The sequence below is a fragment of the Arachis hypogaea genome, chromosome 1 (assembly GCF_003086295.3).
Source record: "Arachis hypogaea cultivar Tifrunner chromosome 1, arahy.Tifrunner.gnm2.J5K5, whole genome shotgun sequence".
Taxonomy (NCBI): Eukaryota; Viridiplantae; Streptophyta; class Magnoliopsida; order Fabales; family Fabaceae; genus Arachis; species Arachis hypogaea.
The window spans coordinates 105,290,138-105,312,271 of record NC_092036.1 but is presented as its reverse complement, the minus strand read 5'-3'; the positions used below and the strand labels follow the sequence as shown (position 1 = coordinate 105,312,271).

At 32.3% G+C, this 22,134-nt stretch overlaps 1 protein-coding gene across 1 annotated transcript; it reads left to right on the top strand.

Annotated features, from left to right (window-relative positions):
- Nucleotides 1-16,473: 16,473 nt before the first annotated feature.
- On the top strand, nucleotides 16,474-21,048 carry LOC112706886 (protein root UVB sensitive 6-like). The gene is given in 14 exon segments (XM_025758408.3): nucleotides 16,474-16,781; nucleotides 16,784-16,929; nucleotides 17,028-17,126; nucleotides 17,214-17,327; nucleotides 17,530-17,601; nucleotides 17,690-17,800; nucleotides 17,880-17,999; nucleotides 19,135-19,236; nucleotides 19,325-19,397; nucleotides 19,525-19,605; nucleotides 19,698-19,762; nucleotides 19,862-19,963; nucleotides 20,057-20,239; nucleotides 20,516-21,048. Coding segments are annotated over 14 exon segments (1,500 nt in total). The 5' UTR covers nucleotides 16,474-16,618; the 3' UTR covers nucleotides 20,585-21,048.
- Nucleotides 21,049-22,134: the final 1,086 nt, after the last annotated feature.

Here is a 22,134-nt window from a genome sequence, read left to right as displayed (position 1 = left end):
GAAAAATAATAGCCTGAAACTCAAGGTTTTATCTAAAATGGCAACAGACATATTAGCCATATCTGTCTCAACAGTGGCTTTAGAATCTTCATTTAGCATTGGAGGAAGAGTTATTGATGAATATCATTCTCGACTAAATCAAGAGTCCATTGAAGCTTTTATTTATGGAGAAGATTGGCTTCGCAATAAGTACGGTTTGAACAAAAAACTAAAGGTAAAAATCAACTTTCTAATATTTCTCTTTTTGACTAAGTATCCATGTTATAGAAAATATTTCTCTTTTTAAGTGTGAACATTGATATTGGTATGATGTGAGTAGTTAGAATAATAAAGTTTAATTTTTATGATATATAAATGAGGTATCATATAATTTATACTAAGATTATGACCACAATTTTATTTTGAACATTCTCTTTTGTACTAACAAAAAAAAGTATTTGTTGCGTTTACATTATTTAAAAATCTAATGATATGTGTATGTGTGCTTTTTATTTTTTCAAGGTGTTGAAACAAAAAGATTAAATCACTTTTAGGCTTGGAAAGTTAATCGATTAATTGTCCAACATTCCCTTTACTTTGTTTTGATTAAGTAGTTATTAACTTTTATTTGATGTTATGTTTAGTTAGTTTATTACAACTTTTAATATTAATGAAGTCTTCTATTTTGATATGTTACATATTTTGGAAGCAGTCAAGTGAGACTATATTCATATACATTGTCTTTTTTTAATCAATAATAGTTATTTATCCATATTTTATATCAATATTGTCTATAAATTTATTATTTTATATTTTGTAATTTTAAAAATTAAATTATATCTTAAATTTAATTATTTATTAAAAAAACAGGCCTATTCACAGGCTTCAAGTCAAGCCAGATTTAACAATAGACCAAGTTCAGTACTCATTAAAAAGCCTATATCGGCCAGACTTAGCCTAATATACTCTATTACAGGCCTGACCTGTTAAGAGTAAAGCCTTGCCTACCCTAGTCTGTTTCCACTCCTAGGTGCAGTACCATCTTTTATGTAGGGAGATTTTGAGAAAGCTCTCTACCACATGATCCATAAATTATATATGTAGATACATTTCTAAACAATTTTGGGTATTGAATAGGATTGGACAACTCTAATGATATTAACCGATCAATTTAAATTGTGGTTGTTGTCTTGTAGTCGCCACTCAACTACAAAAGAATATAAGTGTGTGACAGACCTCTCTTTTGAAATTCTACCATGTATATCCTTTATAATAAAAAGATAAAAAATATTATAAATAAACTATTTATTTTATATATGTGCTTTGATAAATATATAATTATGCAAATAATTTAAGAGAAAATTTTCCTAAAAAATAAGGTTAGATGATGAGCAATACCTACATCTAGCACTCTAAATAAAATTTCTTGCTTAAAATCAGAAAATTATTCTGTTAAACTTAATTTTGAACACTCTATATGATATATTTGGTCGGTCTTCAACCTTTATGTTCCTTGGATTATTAACTCTACTAATCTCTTGCCAACTCGAGTTACATGTGATTGTGATAAAGAGATCTAGATATCCATATATTTCTTACAAAGTGTAAGAGCATCTTGACAATGATTAAACATGTATTTCATGCCATTAGTGAAAGACGTGAATAACTAAGATGACACATTTACCTACTTTGAAAGTACGAATTTCACCCCTAACAACTATATCTTAAATTTTAACCATTGTATATATCATTCATGATCTTATCTAAAATTTAATTAATTAATATTTTTATTTTATGCTCCTTTTAAAATAATGGCATGAGAAAATTAAAATTAAATATTATTTTAAAATATAAAACTCATTTAATGGTAATAAGAAAATATAAATTAAAAATGATCTTTTTAATTTCATCATAAATTATATTTATTCTATTATTTGTCCATAAAAAAATTAATTATAATTTAAAAATTAATAACCTTATAAATTATGTAAATATCTAAAACTAATAACTTAAAAAAAAGTGTATTTAAAAATTTAAAAAACTAACAACTTAAACAAATAACTTAAAATTTAAAAAATAACAACTTAAACAAATAACTTAAAATATAAAAAATAACTCTCTAAACAAATAACTTATAACTTATAAATAAAATTTTAAAAATTTTTAATAACAACACTTAAGCATACAATTTTTAAACTCAATGTATGAGTATCACATCAGTAAAAAAACTCTCCATTTTTTTCGAACTACTAAATTTATTCAATTTTTTAGGAACATATAAAAAAATTAAGTATAGAGAAACATATATATGTTTGGTATTATTCTATTAGATAGACTTAAAAAGGAAATTCTAAAACATGTGTATTCAAATTCACAATTTTTATTCTCAATCTTGATTATCTTGCAAGTTGAAGTATCTCCTTCTACCGCCGAATTTTCGAACTTCGAGGATAGTCGCTTGATTTGTGTAATAACATTTTTCAACACTTCAGATTCACCATTGTCTGCAATCTTATTGGAGAATTTAAGCAATAAATTCTGTACAAAATACTACGTTAAATAAAAAACATCTTTCTCACATTTTATTTTAACTAAATAATATTTTTTGAATAAAATTGGACTTTAACTTTCAGAAAAAAAGCAAAAAAATCTTTCAAAAGAAATAACCACAACTTGAATACTTGAAAATTTTTGTAAAAACATTCTTTAATTTTTTGCCAAAATATAGATAGAATTTAAAATTTAAATTTTATTATATCAAATAAAATTAAAAAATTAACTCCATATTAATAATAAACCATCTTTCAAAATGTCATAGTTACTTAGTTATTTTACAATCATTTGTTGACATCAAAATTTATTTTAATTTAAGTTTTAAAACTTTAAAACATTAATTAATTTTTTTTGGAGAAAATAGATATTGAAATTACAATTTGTTATGGTTGCAAAAGATATTTTATACTTAAATTTCATTAACTTATCAACATTTAATTTAAGTACAATTTGAATTTAAAAAACAAAGTTTAGTTTTACTTAAATATAAAAAACAAACAAACTTCTTAATTTGGTGGATTTTTAAATCTAAAAAAAAACCTTAAATAAATAAGATAAATAAAAATAATTTATGTCCAACGAATTGAAATGATCTTTTCTTAAATTTTTTTCAGTTATGAATATTACTGTATCTAATTTCTTTAACTGTTCAATAATTTTGTCTTCATAATTTTTAAGAATGCAGCCTCATTTAAAATTCTGTCGATATTATTCTTAGGTCCTTTAGATATATCTTGCAAAGCTAAATAAACAAATAAAAAAAATTCATTAGATAACAGACACATAGTCCTAAACTAAAGAATTAAAAAATATATATATGCCTATTTTTAAATTGAACAATATTTTCGTCTTCAAGATTAAAAAATATCTTTGTGCCATACATGAAATTTTATAAAAAAATCTTTTCTAAAAAATGTAATTTAATACACAATAAATAAAAAATCACATAAAAAGAACATATTTTCAAAACTTGTGGATAAAATATTACTGTTAAATAACTTCACTCTAATAAATTATAAGACGACAACAGTTCCATTCTTATTGCCATAACCTAAAAAAGTACATAACTTTTATGCATAATTGCCAAAAAATATATACTCTATTATTTTTCTATGTCAAATATAATATTTAATGTTAAATATACTTTCTAATTAACAATTAGATACATAAGACTTAAAATTATAATTTAAAAAAATTAATTATAACTTAAAAACTAACGACCAATAAAATTATACCAAATCATATACATTTTTATATTTTAAAATTTTAAAATTAACAATCTCATAAAATTATAAACACAAGTTATAAATGATTTTTTATTCAAAAAAGGTTACAGTTTAAAAATTAACAATTAATTCATTAATTATTTTAATTTTATAAAGATCAAACCATGTAAAATACGTTTTTTTTTTAAGTATGCTTATCTTTTATATTTTTAATATTAACATACCAAGAATAACATTTTAAATAAAAAGATAGAAAAAATATTTATTCGCCAAAAATAACTTTTTTCAACAAATTAAAATCTTTCAGACACAAAAAAATTTAATATTATAAAAATATTTATAACAAAATAAAGTTGAAATAACAATCTTGATAGAAAATACTAAAACAAATAAATTTGAATTTATAGAATAAAATCTTGAAACAAATCCAAATCAATAAATTTACATTGAAGTTAATATTAAAATTTTTAAATTTTATTTTACACATCTAATATGTGTAAGTGTTTTTAAGAATAATAGATCAATAGCAATTACCTTTATTTACTTAAAACATAAAAAGTATAATATTCAACCGTTTGTTTTAAAAGAGTTTAATTCATTTTTAAAAATTATCTTTAAAAATATGTTATTTTAAAATTTTAAAATTTAATTTATCCAAATAATTTATTCTTGCAAAAAATTATTGTGGTAAAATTTAAAAATTTTATTTTTATACTAGAAGCAACAATAAATATACATAAAAAACATACTTAAAGTTGTTTTTTTAAAATATCATAAATTATTTTTGTTATCTTTTGAGAGTGTTTGAGGAAAGAATTCAACTTTTATGTTCTGTGAAGATAAAAGAAGTTTATAACTATGATCAATTGTATATATTCGTCTAAAAAAATGGATAAGTTTAATTGAATGATAGTAAAAAAATCTTAAATTTTTATTCATTTTCATTCTATTATTCATTTCATTATTCAATCTCATCCTATTATTTATTTCATTCCATGCATAATTGTTATAGAAATAGAGATAATCTCCATGTATACATAATCCGCTATAAGGTGCCAAGGATTACGCTACCCATTGTTTCCTCATAAACTACTATAGCCAGTAGTAGTTTATGTAGTTTGGCATCTCTTTTAGAAACCGTTATAACCTCTAGCGGTTTCTGTCCAACTCGTTTTTTTCACGTAAATCGCGGGTGCATCTAGTGGATTATGTTAAGTTTAGAAACTGTTACTAGTTGTTGATAGTGTATGTGAGTCCATAGTAGCTAATATAGATGAGTATGTAGGCTACACTAGTTAGAGAAGTGGTTGTTAGTCTGTTACAGCTAATCAATAGTTAGTGGTTATGCTTAGTTATTTTATATATATTCATCTCAACTGCATTGTCCACAAATTGGCTTGATTCAATACAATTTAAGATCCCACTTCTTCTCTCTCGACTCTCTCTTTTTCTATGAACCTGTGGATCGGATTCAGATCTGATACCGTTTATGGTATCAGAGCTGCAATCTGAAAACCATGGCTTTTGCTGCACAATCAAACACTTTCATAGGAGTACCAATTTCAATAAAACTCGATGATAACAACTTCTTGCAATAGAAGGATCAAGCCGAATCAACAATTGAAGGAAACGAGCTCCTTGACCATCTCATCGGTAAGAACATTCCAACGATGTATCTTGCTGATTCTGAATCCATCAATCCTGAGTATACGCGGTGAAAAAGATAAGATGCACTATTAAAATCTTGGTTGCTTGCATCCATGACCAAACCATTCACAACAAGAATGGTTGGGTGTATGTTCACGCATCAAGTTTGGAAGCGATTAGAAGTTTATTTTTCTTCTCACATTAAGGCAAAAGTGATACAGTTCAGAAACAGACTCAGCTCGATCAAGATATTTGGTTCGGTGAGTGAGTATTTGCTGGAGATAAAAATCACAATTGATGTACTACTAATCTCGGTTGGTGAACAGGTAAAAGATGATGATCATGTAAATGCTATTTTACACGGCTTAACTGAAGAATTTGTGCCTTTAATTATATCAATTGTAACAAGACCTGGAGGAATCACGGTTCCTGAACTAGAAGCAGTATTACTCTCACATGAAAGCATGTTAGAAAGATATAAGAAGCTTGAACAATTTATACAAGCAAATTTGGCCTATCACAATGGCAGAGGAAGTGCTAGAGGGCAATTCAGAGGTGTGTTCAGAGATTCCAGAGGCAAGTATGGTGGTAGAATAATGAGAGGGGGTTTTGGTCAAGGCTATGGTGAAAACATAAGTTATGAACGAAACTATGTTGAATTCAATGAAGGAATTAGAGGACAGTATGCTGATTTTGATGCAAGGCAAGGAAGAGGATATGAAGAAAGTAGAGGCAGTCTTCAAGAACTCAATGCCAGCTCTGCAGCAAACCTGGCCACACTACAGTCTGCTGCTGGTATAGATATGATGGGGAAGATAATGCTAAATCTGCCTCTCAAGAGAATATAGCTCCAAGAGCCAACCTAAGCAATGTTTTACCAAATTCAGCACCCCTTCAAGATCAAGACTGGTATCGTGATTTCGGAGCCACTCATCACATGAAGTATGATGCAAGAAATTTGACTGATCAAGCAGATAATGCAGGTCATGAGCGAGTCATAATTGGAGATGGTACAAGTTTGCATATCAATCTTGTTGGAAATGCATTCATTAAAACTGATTTGAGTTGCAAGAAACTGTTATTACAAAAACTTTCACATGTTCCGGATATCACCAATAACCTCATGAGTGTTTATAAATTTTGTTGTGATAACCATGTTTACTTTGAATTTCATCATGACAGCTGTTGTGTCAAATCACAGGAAACTAGAGAAGTTGTTCTCAAGGGAGTTGTTGATAAAGGTCTTTACCAGTTTCTCAATTTCAACATTGAAAACACTCAAAGCAGTGCTGAAGCAGTAGCTGCATTCCTTACAAATAGTGAACCAGCTAATGATTCCTTGTTGTGGCATGCTCATTTAGGCCACCCCTCAAATAAAGTTCTCTCTATAGTTTTACAAAATTGTAACAAGTCAATTCCACTTCCTAAATATGTTTGTTCTTCTTGTTGTTTAGGAAAATCACACCAATTACCCTTTCTTGGTTCCAAAATAGTGTACACTATCCCATTACAACTAGTCTATTTGGATATTTGGGGACCAGCTCCCTCCCCGACTCTAATGGAAATGTATACTTTGTAAACTTTATTGATGCATTCTCTAAATACATATGGATTTACCTATTAATAGCTCGATCTCAACTCAAATCTATGTTTAATCATTTTCAACAAATGGTAGAATTGCAATTAGATACTAAACTTAAAATGCTTCAAAGTGATAATGCACCTGAATATGTTAACTTGTCAAAGTCTTTGCAGTCTTGTGGAGTGATTCACAGGTTTTCCTGCCCGCATACTCCTTAACAGAATGGCAATGCTGAATGGAAGCACCGCCACATGGTTGAGATGGGACTTACGCTCTTAGCTGAAGCTGGAACGCCGACAAGCTTTTGGGGGTGAAGCCTTCAAAACTGCTGTCTGCCTGATTAATACCCTACCAACACCCACACTGCAAAATCAATCACCAATGGAGGTTCGGTTTGGCAAGAAGCCTCCCTATGCTGCTTTAAGAGTCTTTGGCTGTCTGTGCTACCCTCACTTAAGGCTGTATAACCATAACAAGCTTCAATTTTGATCTGAACCAGCAGTGTTCATTGGCTATGTAAATCTGCACAAGGGATATAAATGCCTACTGTCATCTGGGAAGGTTGTGATCACTAGAAATGTGATCTTTGATGAAGCTTATTTTCCCTTCAAAGATTCAACTCCCCCTTTCAACCTGCATGTAAGAGCACCAACTCCTCTAATGACAATCCTTCAATTCCCACCATTCCTCGTCTCCCCTCCTTTGCTCCTCATCTGCCACAACAACAGCCCTCTACCATAACACCCAACCTCTCCCTTTCTCCAAACCTATCAACCAATACTGCTCATAAGCCTCCTACTGCATCCTCATCTCCCTAGACACTCCTCCTCAAATGCCTCTTAGATGCACCTACTGCCCAGGCCGTCCCCATTCCACTTCAGTCCCTTGAAGTTGTCCTACCTCTACCTATCACCTCTGTAACTCAGAACTGTCATCCAATGATTACCAGAGGAAAGTTGGGCATTTTTAAGCCACGGGCTCTTCATGCTCAACTTGAAGCTACCTCAGTCAAACAGGCCCTTTCTGATTCTAAGTGGCGAGCCACCATGGATGTTGAGTACTCTGTTCTCATGCAGAATTACACCTGGAATTTAGTGAAATTGCCACCAAATAGGGAGTCCATTGGTAGCAAGTGGGTGTTTTGGATCAAATATAATGCTGATGGAACCATTGACAAATACAAAGCCAGGCTGGTTGCCCAGGGCTTCCATCAGAGCCCAGGGCTAGATTATAAGGAAACATTCAGTCCAGTGGTAAAACCTACTTCGATTCGTATAATGCTGTCCCTTGCTCTTGAAAATTTCTGGCCTATCAAGCAACTGGATGTCAACAATGCCTTATTGTATGGTGACTTATTGGAGGATGTATATATATCTCAACCAAATGGCTATGAATAAGGAGATGGAACCCTGGTCTGCAAGCTGACCAAAGCGCTCTATAGCCTAAAACAGTCCCCTTGGGCCTGGTATGTGAAATTGTTGGGTGCTTTTAAGCGTCTGGGGTTCACCCCCACAAAATCAGATACCTCATTCTTTACACGAATCACCCCTCAATCCAGGCTCTATGCACTTGTCTATGTTGATGACATCATCCTCACCGGTGACTCTGGCCCTGCAATTAATCAAGTCATTCAGCAGCTAAATCTCAACTTTGTTCTCAAGGATCTTGCGGACTTGCACTACTTCCTTGGCGTGTAGGTTGTCAAGACAGCAAATGGAGGTCTCTCCATTCTACAAACCAAATACATTTAAGACATCCTGAAGAAAGCAGGACTAGAAGGGTGCAAACCCTACTCCACACCATTGCCTTCTACACTAAAACTCACTGCCACTTGGGGTGTTCCCTTTGATAATCCTTTCCTATATAGAAGTGTAGTTCGCAGTTTACAGTATTTGACAATGACCAGGCCTGAAATTGCTTACCTCGTCAATCGAATTTGCCAATTTATGCAGTCTCCATCTGAGGACCACTGGAAGGTGGTAAAGCGCATTCTTCGATACCTGAGTGGCACCTTGCATCATGGCTTGCACTTGAAGAAAGTAAGGCACCTCCCCATCCTAACTTACTGTGACTCGGGTTGGGGCAGTGATCCTGATGATCGCAAGTCCACCAATGGTACTTGTGTCTTCCTTGGCCGCAATCTAGTCTCATGGTCCTCCAAGGAACAAACTGTTGTGGCGCGCTCTAGTGTTGAGGCAGAATACAGGTCAATGGCAGTAGCTGTGGCTGATGTGGTTTGGGTCAGGAACCTGCTAACTGAGCATTTCCCTTGCCTTCTACTCCTCAACTCTTTTGTGACAACTAAGGTGCTGTGTTACTGGCGACTAACCCAATTCTTCATTCTAAATCCAAGCATTTTGAGTTGGATCTCCATTTTGTCTGGGATTATATAGACAAGGACACCATTCGGGTTAACCATATTCCAGGCTCTGCTCTACTGGCTGATGTTTTAACCAAGGACATTCCTTCCCCTCTGTTTCTTGATTGCTGTGACAAACTCAAGGTTGCTGTCTCACCAACCTTGTGTTTGAGGGGGCGTGATAGTGTATGTGAGTCCACAGTAGCTAATATAGATGAGCATGTAGGCTACACTAGTTAGAGAAGTGGTTGTTAGTCTGATACATCTAATCAATAGTTAGTGGTTATGCTTAGCTATTATATATATATATATATATATATATTCATTTCAATTGCATTGTACACAAATTGGCTTAATTCAATACAATTCCAGATCCCTCTTCTTCTCTCTCGACTCTCTCTTTCTCTCTGAACCTGTGGATCGGATTCAGATCTGATACCGTTTAGCGGTTTATATAGAATAAGAAAAGTTGCATATGGGTATGCTATTTTATAAAGTTGTAATATGGTAAATATGAATTCCAATTATTTTATTTAGGTAACTTGTCCTAAAATCTTGAAACAAATCCAAATAAATAAATTTACGTTGAAGTTAATATAAAGTTCTAGATTTCTTTTTACTCATCTATTATGTGTAAGTATTTATATTTAAAAAAAATAATTGATTATCCACCATTGACTTTTAATTCAACAGTATTGTATGTGGTAGGCTTGGCATCCTTGTTAAGAGTACTCTTACTCTCAATTCCAACAAGATATCCAATAATATTTAAAATAAATTAAAATAAAAAATTTTGTTGTCAACAAATTTTCTAAGAAAAAAATACAACCGAAGTTATCAATAAATCAAATAAATTTATCATTGAAATTTTTTTAAACAACAAACTTATCAATTTTTTTTGGTGAAAATAGGGGTCAAGGACTCCAAGAAACAAAGAAACAATAAAAAAAAAACAAGAAACTAGCTAGCTCCTCTTATTCTAAGGGTAACAAAAACATTAGCATCAAGAACTTGAAAAATATCAAGGTATGGGGCGTCAAAAATATGCAAGCCGATGGGAAGATCATGACCTGTTTTAGTTAAGACATCAGCAACGATATTTGTTCCCAATAAGTATGAGACCATTCCAAATGTTGGATGCGTGCTGCCATGATTCTAATATCTTTAATCAGAACATGGCAAGGGTGAGAGGTAGCACAACCCTCTTTTATTAGATTTATGGCCGCTTGAAAATTTGATTCTACTATCATTGCTTGTATATCATTTGCAACAACTATTTGAAACCCTTTGAATTGAAGGTGCCACAGTATTTTACTTGAGTGATCGAACAACTTTCAAGATTAAAGGAGAAGGCTTTGATAAACCTTTTGAGATGGTTTCGTAGAATACCCCACAAGTGGTGTTATTGTTCCTTTTGAAGACAGAGCCATCAACATTCACCTTGACAATCTTTTTTTCTGGTGGGTTCCACTTGATGAGAGTGTCTTCTCTCATTTTCATTTTTCTCGTTCCAGTTCCTTACTTCACGATGTTTAGCACCTTGTGCACTCGGGCATTAACGGAACCCACGGCTTCCACTATACCGGTGGTCTTTCCCACTAAGACAAATTTATTTCAGAGATACCAAAGAAAATGGATGGTAACACCGAACCAAATTCCCTATTCATTATGCTTAGAAAGGTTGTCAATGAGCCACTCACAATTTCTGAGACGGAAAAAATTCTTCCGACGATCATGGGACAAAATAGCTTGCCAGATGGATACAACATAAAGGCGTTCTCGAAGGGCATGTAGTGACGTTTCTTCTACCCAATTGCATCTTGGACAATGCACTGAGGTGGTCATGTGCCTTTTTCTCCTCTCCTCGTTGGTTAGAAGTGCTTCTTTTGCTACCAATCACATGAAGGATCGAATCTGCTCTGGCCCTTTTTAATCTCAGACGAGTTTGAAGATCTTATCGAGAGGATCCACGTTTCCCATCAAAGATTTATAAGCTAATTTCAGGTTGAAAGTTCCATTAGGAGAGTTGTCTCAAGCTATTTTGTCCATACCTTTCCATGGAGAAGAAGGTGAAAGACTCATAAAATCATAACATTGCTAACTGTTTTATCCGACAGCCATTCCCTTAATTTAGAGACATCCCAATCACCTGAAATAGACAAAATCACTTAGAGATGATGAATAATCAACATGGTTTAAAACTTGAGTAACTAGAGAATCTAGTTTCTCAAGATTTGGCACCCAGTTGTGTTTTAAAAAAGAGAAAGTCTAGGGGTAATCACTTTTATTAAAATTTGACCAGCACTTAACCAGCAAAAGAAAAGTGAGTAATTATATACTATTAGATGTAATTTCACACAACCAACTTGGATTGATCGAGTGGTCAGTACACTCGTCCGATTAAGTAAGTGTTGGAAATTCGAATCCCGCCTTGTGCATGTAGTAACCCATTAGCTAGTGGCAAACCCTTAAATGGAGCTTAGATTCGCGATGGATTAGTACTTGAACTGTCGAGTTGGGGGATACCTGGAAAACAAACCAAAAAAAAGATGTAATCCCACACCATTAAAAATACTAATAATGGCTACGAACCTGTTGGCCCCCTAGCACTCTTCTTCCAAAAATTGATCTTTTTTTCATTACCTATCCACCATATAGAGTTATTTTTCACATCATTCCAAGCTGAACATATTCCTTTCTACAAATTTAAATCTTTCTTTTTCCTCTTTACAGTGGGCATCATATCAACTCCACATTTGTATTTCGATCTAAGAACCTTGGTCTAAAGATTGTTCTTTTTTATTAAGCTCCGGTCAATTTTTATCATAAAAGCTCGGTTCAACTCTCTTGTATGTCTAATATCCAAATTCCCATATATTTTTGGTTTAGAAACACTCTTTCAACTAATAAGGTGAACCTTCTTAGTAGTATCAGTTTCTCTCCACAAAAATTTTTTTGCATTTACGGTTAATAATATTACAAGTAGAAACAGGTAAAATAGCAGTCTGTATAGTATAACTAGAAATAGAAGACAAGACATTTCACTAGAGTAGTTCTTTCTACAGTTGAGAGAGAAGAGGCTTTTCAGTTATTAAATCTTGCATTAAGCTTATCAACTTGCCTTTGTAGGTGTCTTTGGAAACTCTTGAGTGGAGTAAAAGAACTTCTAAGTACTTTCCAAGATCATTCGTAATAGAAAACACAGGGTGTCACTTAGTTCACTTCTGGTGTGATGCCCCATATATGTGTAATCGAACACAGGAGCATTGACAGTGTCAAAACTTACAAAGCTACATCCATATTGTGGGATACTTGACGATTTTAAAAGTCTACGCACATCGATATATTGGTTTAAACTCACAAAACTATTCTTTCTCTTAGCAAATTCATGAATTCAGACACAAAAGCCCTCTTAACTGAGGCATGCATTTTTTTCCCTAGAATTGACACATAAAAATCAAAGAACAAATAAAAATGATAAATAAACACATTTGAAATATCAATAATACAAGCTCAATATTAATTAAAAGAAAATGACAAAAAAAATCTACATCTTCATCAAGGCAAACCATCTCAATTGAGTATGGCAATAAATAATTTTTGTAGTTTGGTAGTGTCTAACTGTCTATAACCTTATCACTCGTATATGTACATAAATTCGTAATCGTAAAATTTATCTCAACAATTTTGTGAACACCAACTGTCATTAAAAAAAGGTAGATAAATTTTAAATAAGACAAACATATAAAGGAAGTAATTAATTGTGCTAAACAATGAAAATATTGTATTATGTATCTCTAACTCATAATTTTATAATTGACTTATAATTAGAATTTTTTAAAACGTAATTGAGTTTGATTTAAATTTACAGATAAAATAAATAAATTTAAATTAAAAATCCTAATAACTAATTAATTTAACACTATAGTTTTTTTCGAAAATAAAAAAGAATATGAAGTAACTACAATCAATTACATATAGTTAGTTATTGTTAATTGTTATTAGTTATTAAGTGAACTTAGTTTTTTTGCAGATGATAATTTGTTAGCTTTTTCTTTAAATAAAAGAGTGATATTATTATAATAAAAATAAAATATAACTATAATTTAAAAGGTTAAGAAGTAAATTTTTAATCAAATAATTTATAAATACTTTTTAAAATTAGTTTAAGAATATTAAAAATTAAATATCTAAAAATTTAAGAAAATGTATTTAAAATTTAAAAATTAATAATTTAAGTAAATAACTTAAAATTTAAAAAATAACAATCTAAGTAAAATAATTTAAGCAAATATTTTAAAATTTAAAAAATAACTATCTAAGCCAGGGGCGTAACTAGATGAAAGATTAGAGGGGACCAAAAATATTTATATAATAAAAAAAGACTAAAATAAAATTTTGAAGAGAGTTAAACTAAAATTTACATATAATTTACATGTAAAAAATTAAAATTAGGGGGACATTGCCCCTTTTGCTACAATGTAGCTCCGCCCCTGAATTCTAAGTAAATAACTTATACTTTATAAATAGTTTTAAAAATTACTAATAACGATATCTAAGCAAATAATTTTCAAACTCAATGTATGAGTGGCACATAATAAAAAAAACTCTCCATTTGTATTATTATTACCATTACTATTACTATTACTATTATTATTAGTATTAAGATAAAGATATGGACATAAAAAGCTAATATTAAAAGTTGTTATTCTAGTGAAATATGTTAACCAGATTAATTAGTTCAATTTACAGAACTCTTAAATTTAACACACTGAATATTAATATACACCTTCCATCTCATAATAGAGTAAATTGAAGGTGAAAAATGCAAATAAAGCAAAGTATTATACTAAATGAATTTATGATTTTTGGATGGAGAAAGCAGCTGAAGTTGTTAATATAATGAAGAGTAGTTTATTGGTAACCGGCCACAATAACCCACAAGGAAAGTTAGTGTGGCCTAAATAAATAGTTGGATGGTGGACTCTGGAATACAATTTTACAGGAGAGGACAGTTGCCTACTTCATCAACTTCTATCCCCTCATCAAATAAAATAATGAAAATGTTTTGTTTTGAATTTTGATTGGTTTGGTTTGGGTGGTTAGCTCCAACGCAAATGTATTTAACGCCCACTCTCCTTTTCCCAATCACAGCCTCCTTCCATTAAATCTTCTTTGTTCTTATCCACCCCTTTTATCCTCCCGCCCCAACTTGCTAGCTAGCTCTGCTAATTCATCTTCTTTGACTTTTCCTATCCTTCCATAAATATTTCCAAACACACACTCATCATCATTAAGTTAGCGTAATGATTTAGATAAACTCTAGAACATATTTAACATTAACATAGAAATGTCAATTATATCATTTAATATAAAACTGCAAAAATATATGGGGAAAAAGACATCATGTAAGAATTTGCTCTAGAAGTTATTATACCGTATCGTCAAATCCGAATTTGATGTTTGAGGTGATGTTATAAGAGAATACTATATATGTGATAATAATATTTTACAAATAATATAATTATATTATATGTATATTAAAATTAATTACTAAAATTAGTTATTAATATAAAATATATGTTAAAATATAAATATATATTAAAAATAAATTAAATTATATATATATTTATATATAAATACATTAATAGTTAATTTTAATGACTGTTTTTAGTGTATTAATAATATTTTTATAAATAATAAATGGCATGTTATAAACTTATAATAAATTTAGCAATGTAAATTAAATTAAGAGAATGATAGAGGATTATGAGAATTTATTATTTTTGGACATCAGTTAGCTATTAATGTTTAAAAGTATGGAATAAAATATGTTATCGGATTACTATTTTAAAAAAAAGTAAAAAATTAGACAAAAAAAATTAAATTGATAGATAAATAATGACAAAAAATTATAAATTTCAATAATCCCTAATATTTTTCTTAAATTAATGATAATTGAGTGAGATAACAATTAGTGTCTGTTTAGTTAAGTGATTTATGTTTAATAAATTTTTATTTAAAAAAATAATAGTAAAAATTTATATGTAATTATTTTTATGTAAAGTTAATAGTTAAAAATGGTTATATAATAAATTAGTAAAATCTGACAAATTATCTAACTGTTTTTAGTTATTAATTTTACATAAAAACAACTAAATAAAATTAATTTTGACAACTTATGAATTATAATCAATATTAATTGAATTGAAGAAGCTAAGCCAAAAATATTTATTTCACGCATAATAATTAACTCTATAATCAATTATGAAATTCTAATTAACTACAAAATCAAAAAACCATCTAAAGTGAATATATTGTATACTTGCAAATGCACTTTTATAAGCACTTATTTTAGTTTTGTTTTTCTCAATTAGGTACTTTTTAATACGAGATCCAACGTAGATTTTTTCTATTAAATATGATTAAAATAGTAAAAATGCTTCATTTTTCTATATTATATACTTATTTACCCATGAAATAACTACCATTAGTGCATCCACTCTCTCTTTAATTACATCTCTCATTAAATATTTTTTTAAAATTTTTTAAACATATATATTCTTTAGAAAATAATTTTTTATTCTAATTATATGTCTAATTTAATACTCACTCATCAAATCATCAATAAATAAATACACTTAATTACAAAATATCATATTTTAAATATTTAATTATTCTATTATTTTTATAATTTTATTAAATTTATAATATATTTTTATTTTTTTAATTAAATTATTACTAATATTAAAAAAATTAGAATTAACAGAATATTTTTTAAAAATAATTTAGGAGGTGGGAACAAAAAAGAGATATGCACAAAGTATGAAGAAAAAAGTGAAAAAGAGAATAAAAGAAAGGGGGGGGGGTGTTTGGTGTTTCGTGTGAAAGGGTCCAGGAAAGAAAAAGAGGAAGCACGTGGGACGGAGAAAGCAGAGTGCAGCCAAGTGTATGGAGAGAAACGACGTCGTATGGGAAGGGTGGCTGGCAGTATTATTATTGATTAGGCATTGCATTTTGGAGCTGTGGCCTGTGAGTTGTGTGACTTGTGACAAGCAGCCTCAGTAGGTCCGTTGATTAATGAAAGCCACCTGTGCCGCGCCTCATATTCTCCACCATTCCATTCCATTTCCTCTTCTTTTCAATTCCAATTCCAATTCTCATTAGACTCTTTCGATCAAATCTATGATCTCTCTCTCGTTCCCTTCACTGCTACATACTGCGTAGCATTGCATTTCTATTTTTATTTCAATTCTCAATTTTCGGAACGACATGGCTCCCATAAACCTCAACGTCAAGCAGTCGGCAAACTCCACCACCGCTACCATTGCGGCATCCTCGCCGGACATACTGGTGCGGGAGACCCTCCGCATCAGCGCCAATTTGGCTTCCTCCTCCCCCTCCTCGACACCCCGCCCGCCCTCACCCTTCCCGCCTCTCAACAATCCACCGTCAGATTCATCTGCTGCGAGGAGATCGATGGCCGCAGATGGAACTATGTCGCCGACGCTGACGCCGGAGGTGGATTCAAGAAGAATTCATTTCGCGCTCTCACTTTGCACTCTCCTCAAGCTCCTCTAGATGTCATCTCTCTCTCTCTCTCTCTCTCTCTCTCTCTCTCTCTCTCTCTATATTCTTCTGCTCCATTTGCGACAACTAACTATTCGTTTTTCGATTGCAGGGATTGATGTCATTCGTTAGATCGTATGTTGTTCCGGAAGGGTTCCCCGACAGTGTTACTCCTTCTTACGTTCCTTACATGACCTGGAGAGCTCTCAAGGTACTCTCTTTTTTGTTGCATTCTCTCAAAACTCACTCTGACCTTGTGAATGAGCCTGTAGTAACATGTTCTTTCGATTTCTCATAGCACTTCTTTGGTGGAGCAATGGGAGTTTTCACAACTCAAACGCTTTTGAGTTCTGTTGGAGTTTCCAGAAATAGAGCTACTCCTGGGGCTGTAGCTATCAATTGGATTCTCAAGGTAACCGATTATAGACTTATACTTTAACCAACAATTCGGATGGTCGGATGGGATGGTCCTTTCTGCTCAATAGTTCTTCCATGAAGATGTACTGATAGAGCTATTTGTGACATAAGTTCTTGAAAACAGCTCAAAGCTTGAACATCATTTGGATTGTCGTACAGTATTTTTCACATTAATGTGCTATTGGGTTTTTGTGTAGGATGGCGCTGGTCGTGTTGGAAAGATGCTTTTTGCTCGGCAAGGAAAGAAATTCGATTATGATCTGAAACAGGTGCAAAATTACTAGCTGTTTCTGGACAGTTCGATAATATAACTGTAGGCATCATACAATCTGCTTTCTGAAAGTTATTGTGTTACAGCTGCGGTTTGCAGGTGATCTTTTAATGGAATTGGGTGCTGGAGTGGAACTGGCGACTGCTGCGGTGCCACATCTATTTCTTCCTTTGGCTTGTGCTGCTAATGTAGCAAAGGTTTGATTTCTTTTTGTTGTGGGTGATTCAATTTAGTGTTGGTTCAGCAGGCTTATGTGCTTCTGCTTTCTGCTCTCAGAATGTTGCTGCTGTGACGTCGACATCAACTCGGACGCCAATTTACAAAGCCTTTGCTAAAGGAGAAAACATAGGAGATGTCACTGCTAAAGGGGAATGTGTCGGCAATATTGCAGACCTGGTATATTTATGATCTTAAACCGACATTATTATAAGGGCTGAATGATATAATTTTTGTGGCGAATTGTTTGCTACATTTCCACTTCTCCGTGCATCTAGGTCAGTGTTAGCTGGAGAGTAACTCAGGAACTTAGTGAACCTGATTGATTCTTTTCTTTGCTAATCTATTCAATCAGCTAGATGAATGTATGCATACCTGTTTGCGCATGTATTTAACATGATATGCTTTGAATACAAGAAATTATTTTTATGTGAATAACTGTGTAATAAAGGGAAAAACAAAATTAGTAAAAAAATCAAGCTGGTGAGTTTTTCCTACTTGATGTATGATGGCAGGAGAACAAATTGGTGGTAGTCTCAAGGTAAAGGTGATTTGTAGCCAAGAAGTGGGGCTATGAGGAGTCAAGTTGATCCTTATTAATCGCTCTAACCATGTCTGAAATTTAGAGTGTATTCTAGGAAAAATTCCAAATGTGGAAGAATGATGAATTTATTAAGTTGTCTGCCAAAGGAAACAATGAAAGGAAGAAGACGAGCCTGATCTAGGGTATATTTGCATCACATTACCAAGGCAAAGAATTTTGCTGTTTAAAATCAAAATTTTCTCCGTTCAAGAAACAATTGCATCAGAATATTTATTAGTTATTTTGCTATTCAACAATGATTGGAAGTACTAAACTTGCAGGACTTGAGGATTCTAAATATTGTTACTGAATCACTTAAGAAAAATTGGATGTCAAAATTAGACTTACTGAGACCCAGCTAAACAGAAAACCTCACTCATGTATAGCTTATGACCAAATATATGGAAATTACTTAAGTAGCCCTGGGGTTTGGAAATATGAAGTTACACAAATTAGCATCCTATGGTAGCTCCCAATATCAATGATATGGTGAAATGGTTTGATCTTTAAGCTTTATGCTCTCCGTGTGCTGTTGCTTCACTTATGTGTCACTAAAATGTTTTGACATTCTATCTTTGTACTTCCAGAATGTTATCATTCTTATGTCATTAATATATCCTAATGTGATATCTTTAGTCTTGACCATGTTAATGTTAGTAATCTTGTCCCTTGATGTCTTTTGTTCCTGTTGTTGAAATCAATTGCTGGAACATTTCTTTGCCAATTTTGCAGTTGGGAACTGGTTTAAGCATATGGATTGCCAAAAGGAATCCATCACTTGTGACCACTTTTTCTCTCCTTTCGTGTGGATACATCCTTAGCTCTTATAGAGAGGTTTGATTTTTTCATTTCTATTATTGATTCTCATCTAGATGAACATCCTGTGTGACGATTGTGTCACTAATGGTTATTGCATTAATAGGTAAAATCTGTGGTTTTGCACACACTTAACTGTGCAAGATTCAGTGTGGCAGTCGACTCTTTCATCAAAACAGGTAACACATTTCATCAAGCTGTACCCTTTCTTGCATAGTCATTTTCATATTTGCACATACAAGTGACATCTAAGACACTGTTCCATCTTGTGATTGATTATGTTTTAACTAAAAAGTTTCCCTGCAGGACGAGTTCCCACTTTGTGCGAGGGCAATATGAATGAGAACATATTCAGTTTCCCATGGAAAGATAGGCCTGTTGTCCTTGGTATATCAATGGACTGAAAAATGTTTACTTGCTTTCTGCAGCCATTTTGTTCTGAAAATGTCAAGCTGATGTTTTCTTTTCAATTGTTTTAGGATCAAGAGTCAAGGATGCATTCCAAGATCCTAGTGCATATGTTGCTATCGAGCCCCTGTTTGATGTATGTCCTTTATGAGAGCATAACATTGTTCAGCTGTTTCTTAAATTTGTCTATTGTGATTTTGTAATATAATTCTTATGTTCTCCTAAATGGTAACAGAAGGAAAAGTACATTGTGACATACAACCCCTCAAAATGTAAGGTTTATGCTGTACTCAAGGATCAGGCGAAGTCGGATGACATTCTAAAAGCAGCATTCCACGTGAGATACATGTCTTTGTATCAATTTTTTTTGGAATAGCTTTGGAATTCATAATTTGAAAAGTACTCAAAATTTAAATAATGTTGTGTGCAGGCTCATGTGCTTTTGAATTTCATAAATTCATCTAATGAAAGTAAGGTCTCATCTCAGAATCAGAGGGAGAATATTAACTCAAACGTGATGCAGAGAGTTTCAGACCTTGCTTCTTGTATTGCTGATTCTTGCAAGATTGTGACAAATACTTATGGGCTTTTCAAGAATAAGGCTAATGAGCAGGTAAAAATCGAGGCAATATATCTGTCTGTTGGTTTTGGTTTTGCATCAGGTCATGCTTACAACTGCAGTATTTTTGGAGCCTGGCTTTGAATATTTTAGCGCTGATTGAAATTATTGCTTGAGATCCTAAGTTTGTGGAATGCAAATGGCCTTCTGTTTCCATCGCAGTCAATGAAACTAAAGGCTATAGCAAACAAATTAATAAAATTGTGTCACTGCACATATGTATGAAATCATTGAAAATTTCCAAGCACATATGATCTATTTTGATTGCAGGGTTGGACGATGTCAGAATCTCTTTTAAATCCAGGTCGAGCTAGGCTGTGTCAACTTGATGATAGATGATATACTCATGTTCTGAGCAAGGGTGTGTTATAAGTTATTGGGGCTTCTATGAATGTGAATATTGAGTTGAGCAACTAAAAGCTTTACAAATTACCAGCATGCAAAGATGACTTGCAATGCCTTAAGTGGAATTATGGGATCTTTTATCCTCAAAGAAGCCAAGTAAACTCTCCTGAATCCTGATGGTTGATGGTTTTAGTGATTGGATTTAATTAGTTTATAGGAATGAGTTGTTAGCATGACCACGTGTTGTTGCATATACAAATGTTCTTTTAGCGCTTTTCTCCCCACTCGTATTGTTTCTGTTTTCCTTTTCTTGGTCTCTATTCTTTTCCTTGATGGGGTATTACTCGTGTAAGTTTTAGTTTCAATTTTGCAGCCGTTTGTTTCACCAGTTCAAAAAATTAGTTATACTTGTAGAAATCATAAGAATATGAATTCAATCTATTTGTTGGATTCTTGTACATCTAAATGTGCGATGTTTGATTTAAGCTGAGCGCAAGCTTGTTCCACTTTCAAGAGGCAACAATCAACCAATAGAATTAATCCGGGCACTTTTCTAGCTTTGGAAGAGAAAGTGAAAACTTTCCTAATAACAATTTTAAAGAAGTTTTGCACATACAACAATTCATTAGTCTAGGTAAATTTTTAAATAGAGTTTAAATTCGCCATAAATTAGGCCAAATGGAGTTTAAATTTGCTATAAATTAGTATTTAGCCAATCAAATTAAAAAAAATTGAGATATCCAAAAATTTTAAGAGCTGAATGTAGTGTATTTTAATTATCATTAATTATGTCAGAAAAATATATATAAAATTGCTCCAATTATTAGACAAAATTTTTAATAGAGATAACCATTAATGTAGAGAAAGTACAGGAAACAATAATGATTGTGAACAATGAATTTAGAAAGAAAGATAAATTAAAAATTAAAAATCAAATTCTTAATTAATTATTTAATTTTATATTTTAAAATTTTAAAAATTAGGATTAATAATTAAACACATTCACACTTTATTTTTAATTTTACCATAATCTCAAATCTCCGAGTCACAACCAAAACTCACCGTCGTCGATCTTTGGTCCACGTCTAAAACTCGTTGTCGGTGCTGGAGACAGCCATTCCGACGCATCATAATGCCACCGTTCTTCCTAACGACGTTTATATGCAGTCAAAATACTATAGTTCGTGCACGCCGCCGCAGCCTCACCTCGTGCTGCTGTTCCCCCCCCAGTCCATGCCGATGCCCCCGCACCCCATGCCGATACCGCCGAGCCTGACCGCGCGCCGCTGTCCTTTCACAGACCGTGCAGACACAGGCGTGAATAGCAACCCATGCCTTCCCCTCACATAGTCGTGGATGAAGTCTTCTATGGGTGGGGGAATTTTTAATCCCCCATTCACATTAAGTAGTGACAATTCTACACTTTCAAATAGCAATCTTATCATACGGTTGTTCATTTTACATACAAAAGGATGAGTGTTCTTGTTGGTGGGGGATGGTTGGCGAAGCAGCGACGACACCCATGACCTCGACGGCGACAATGA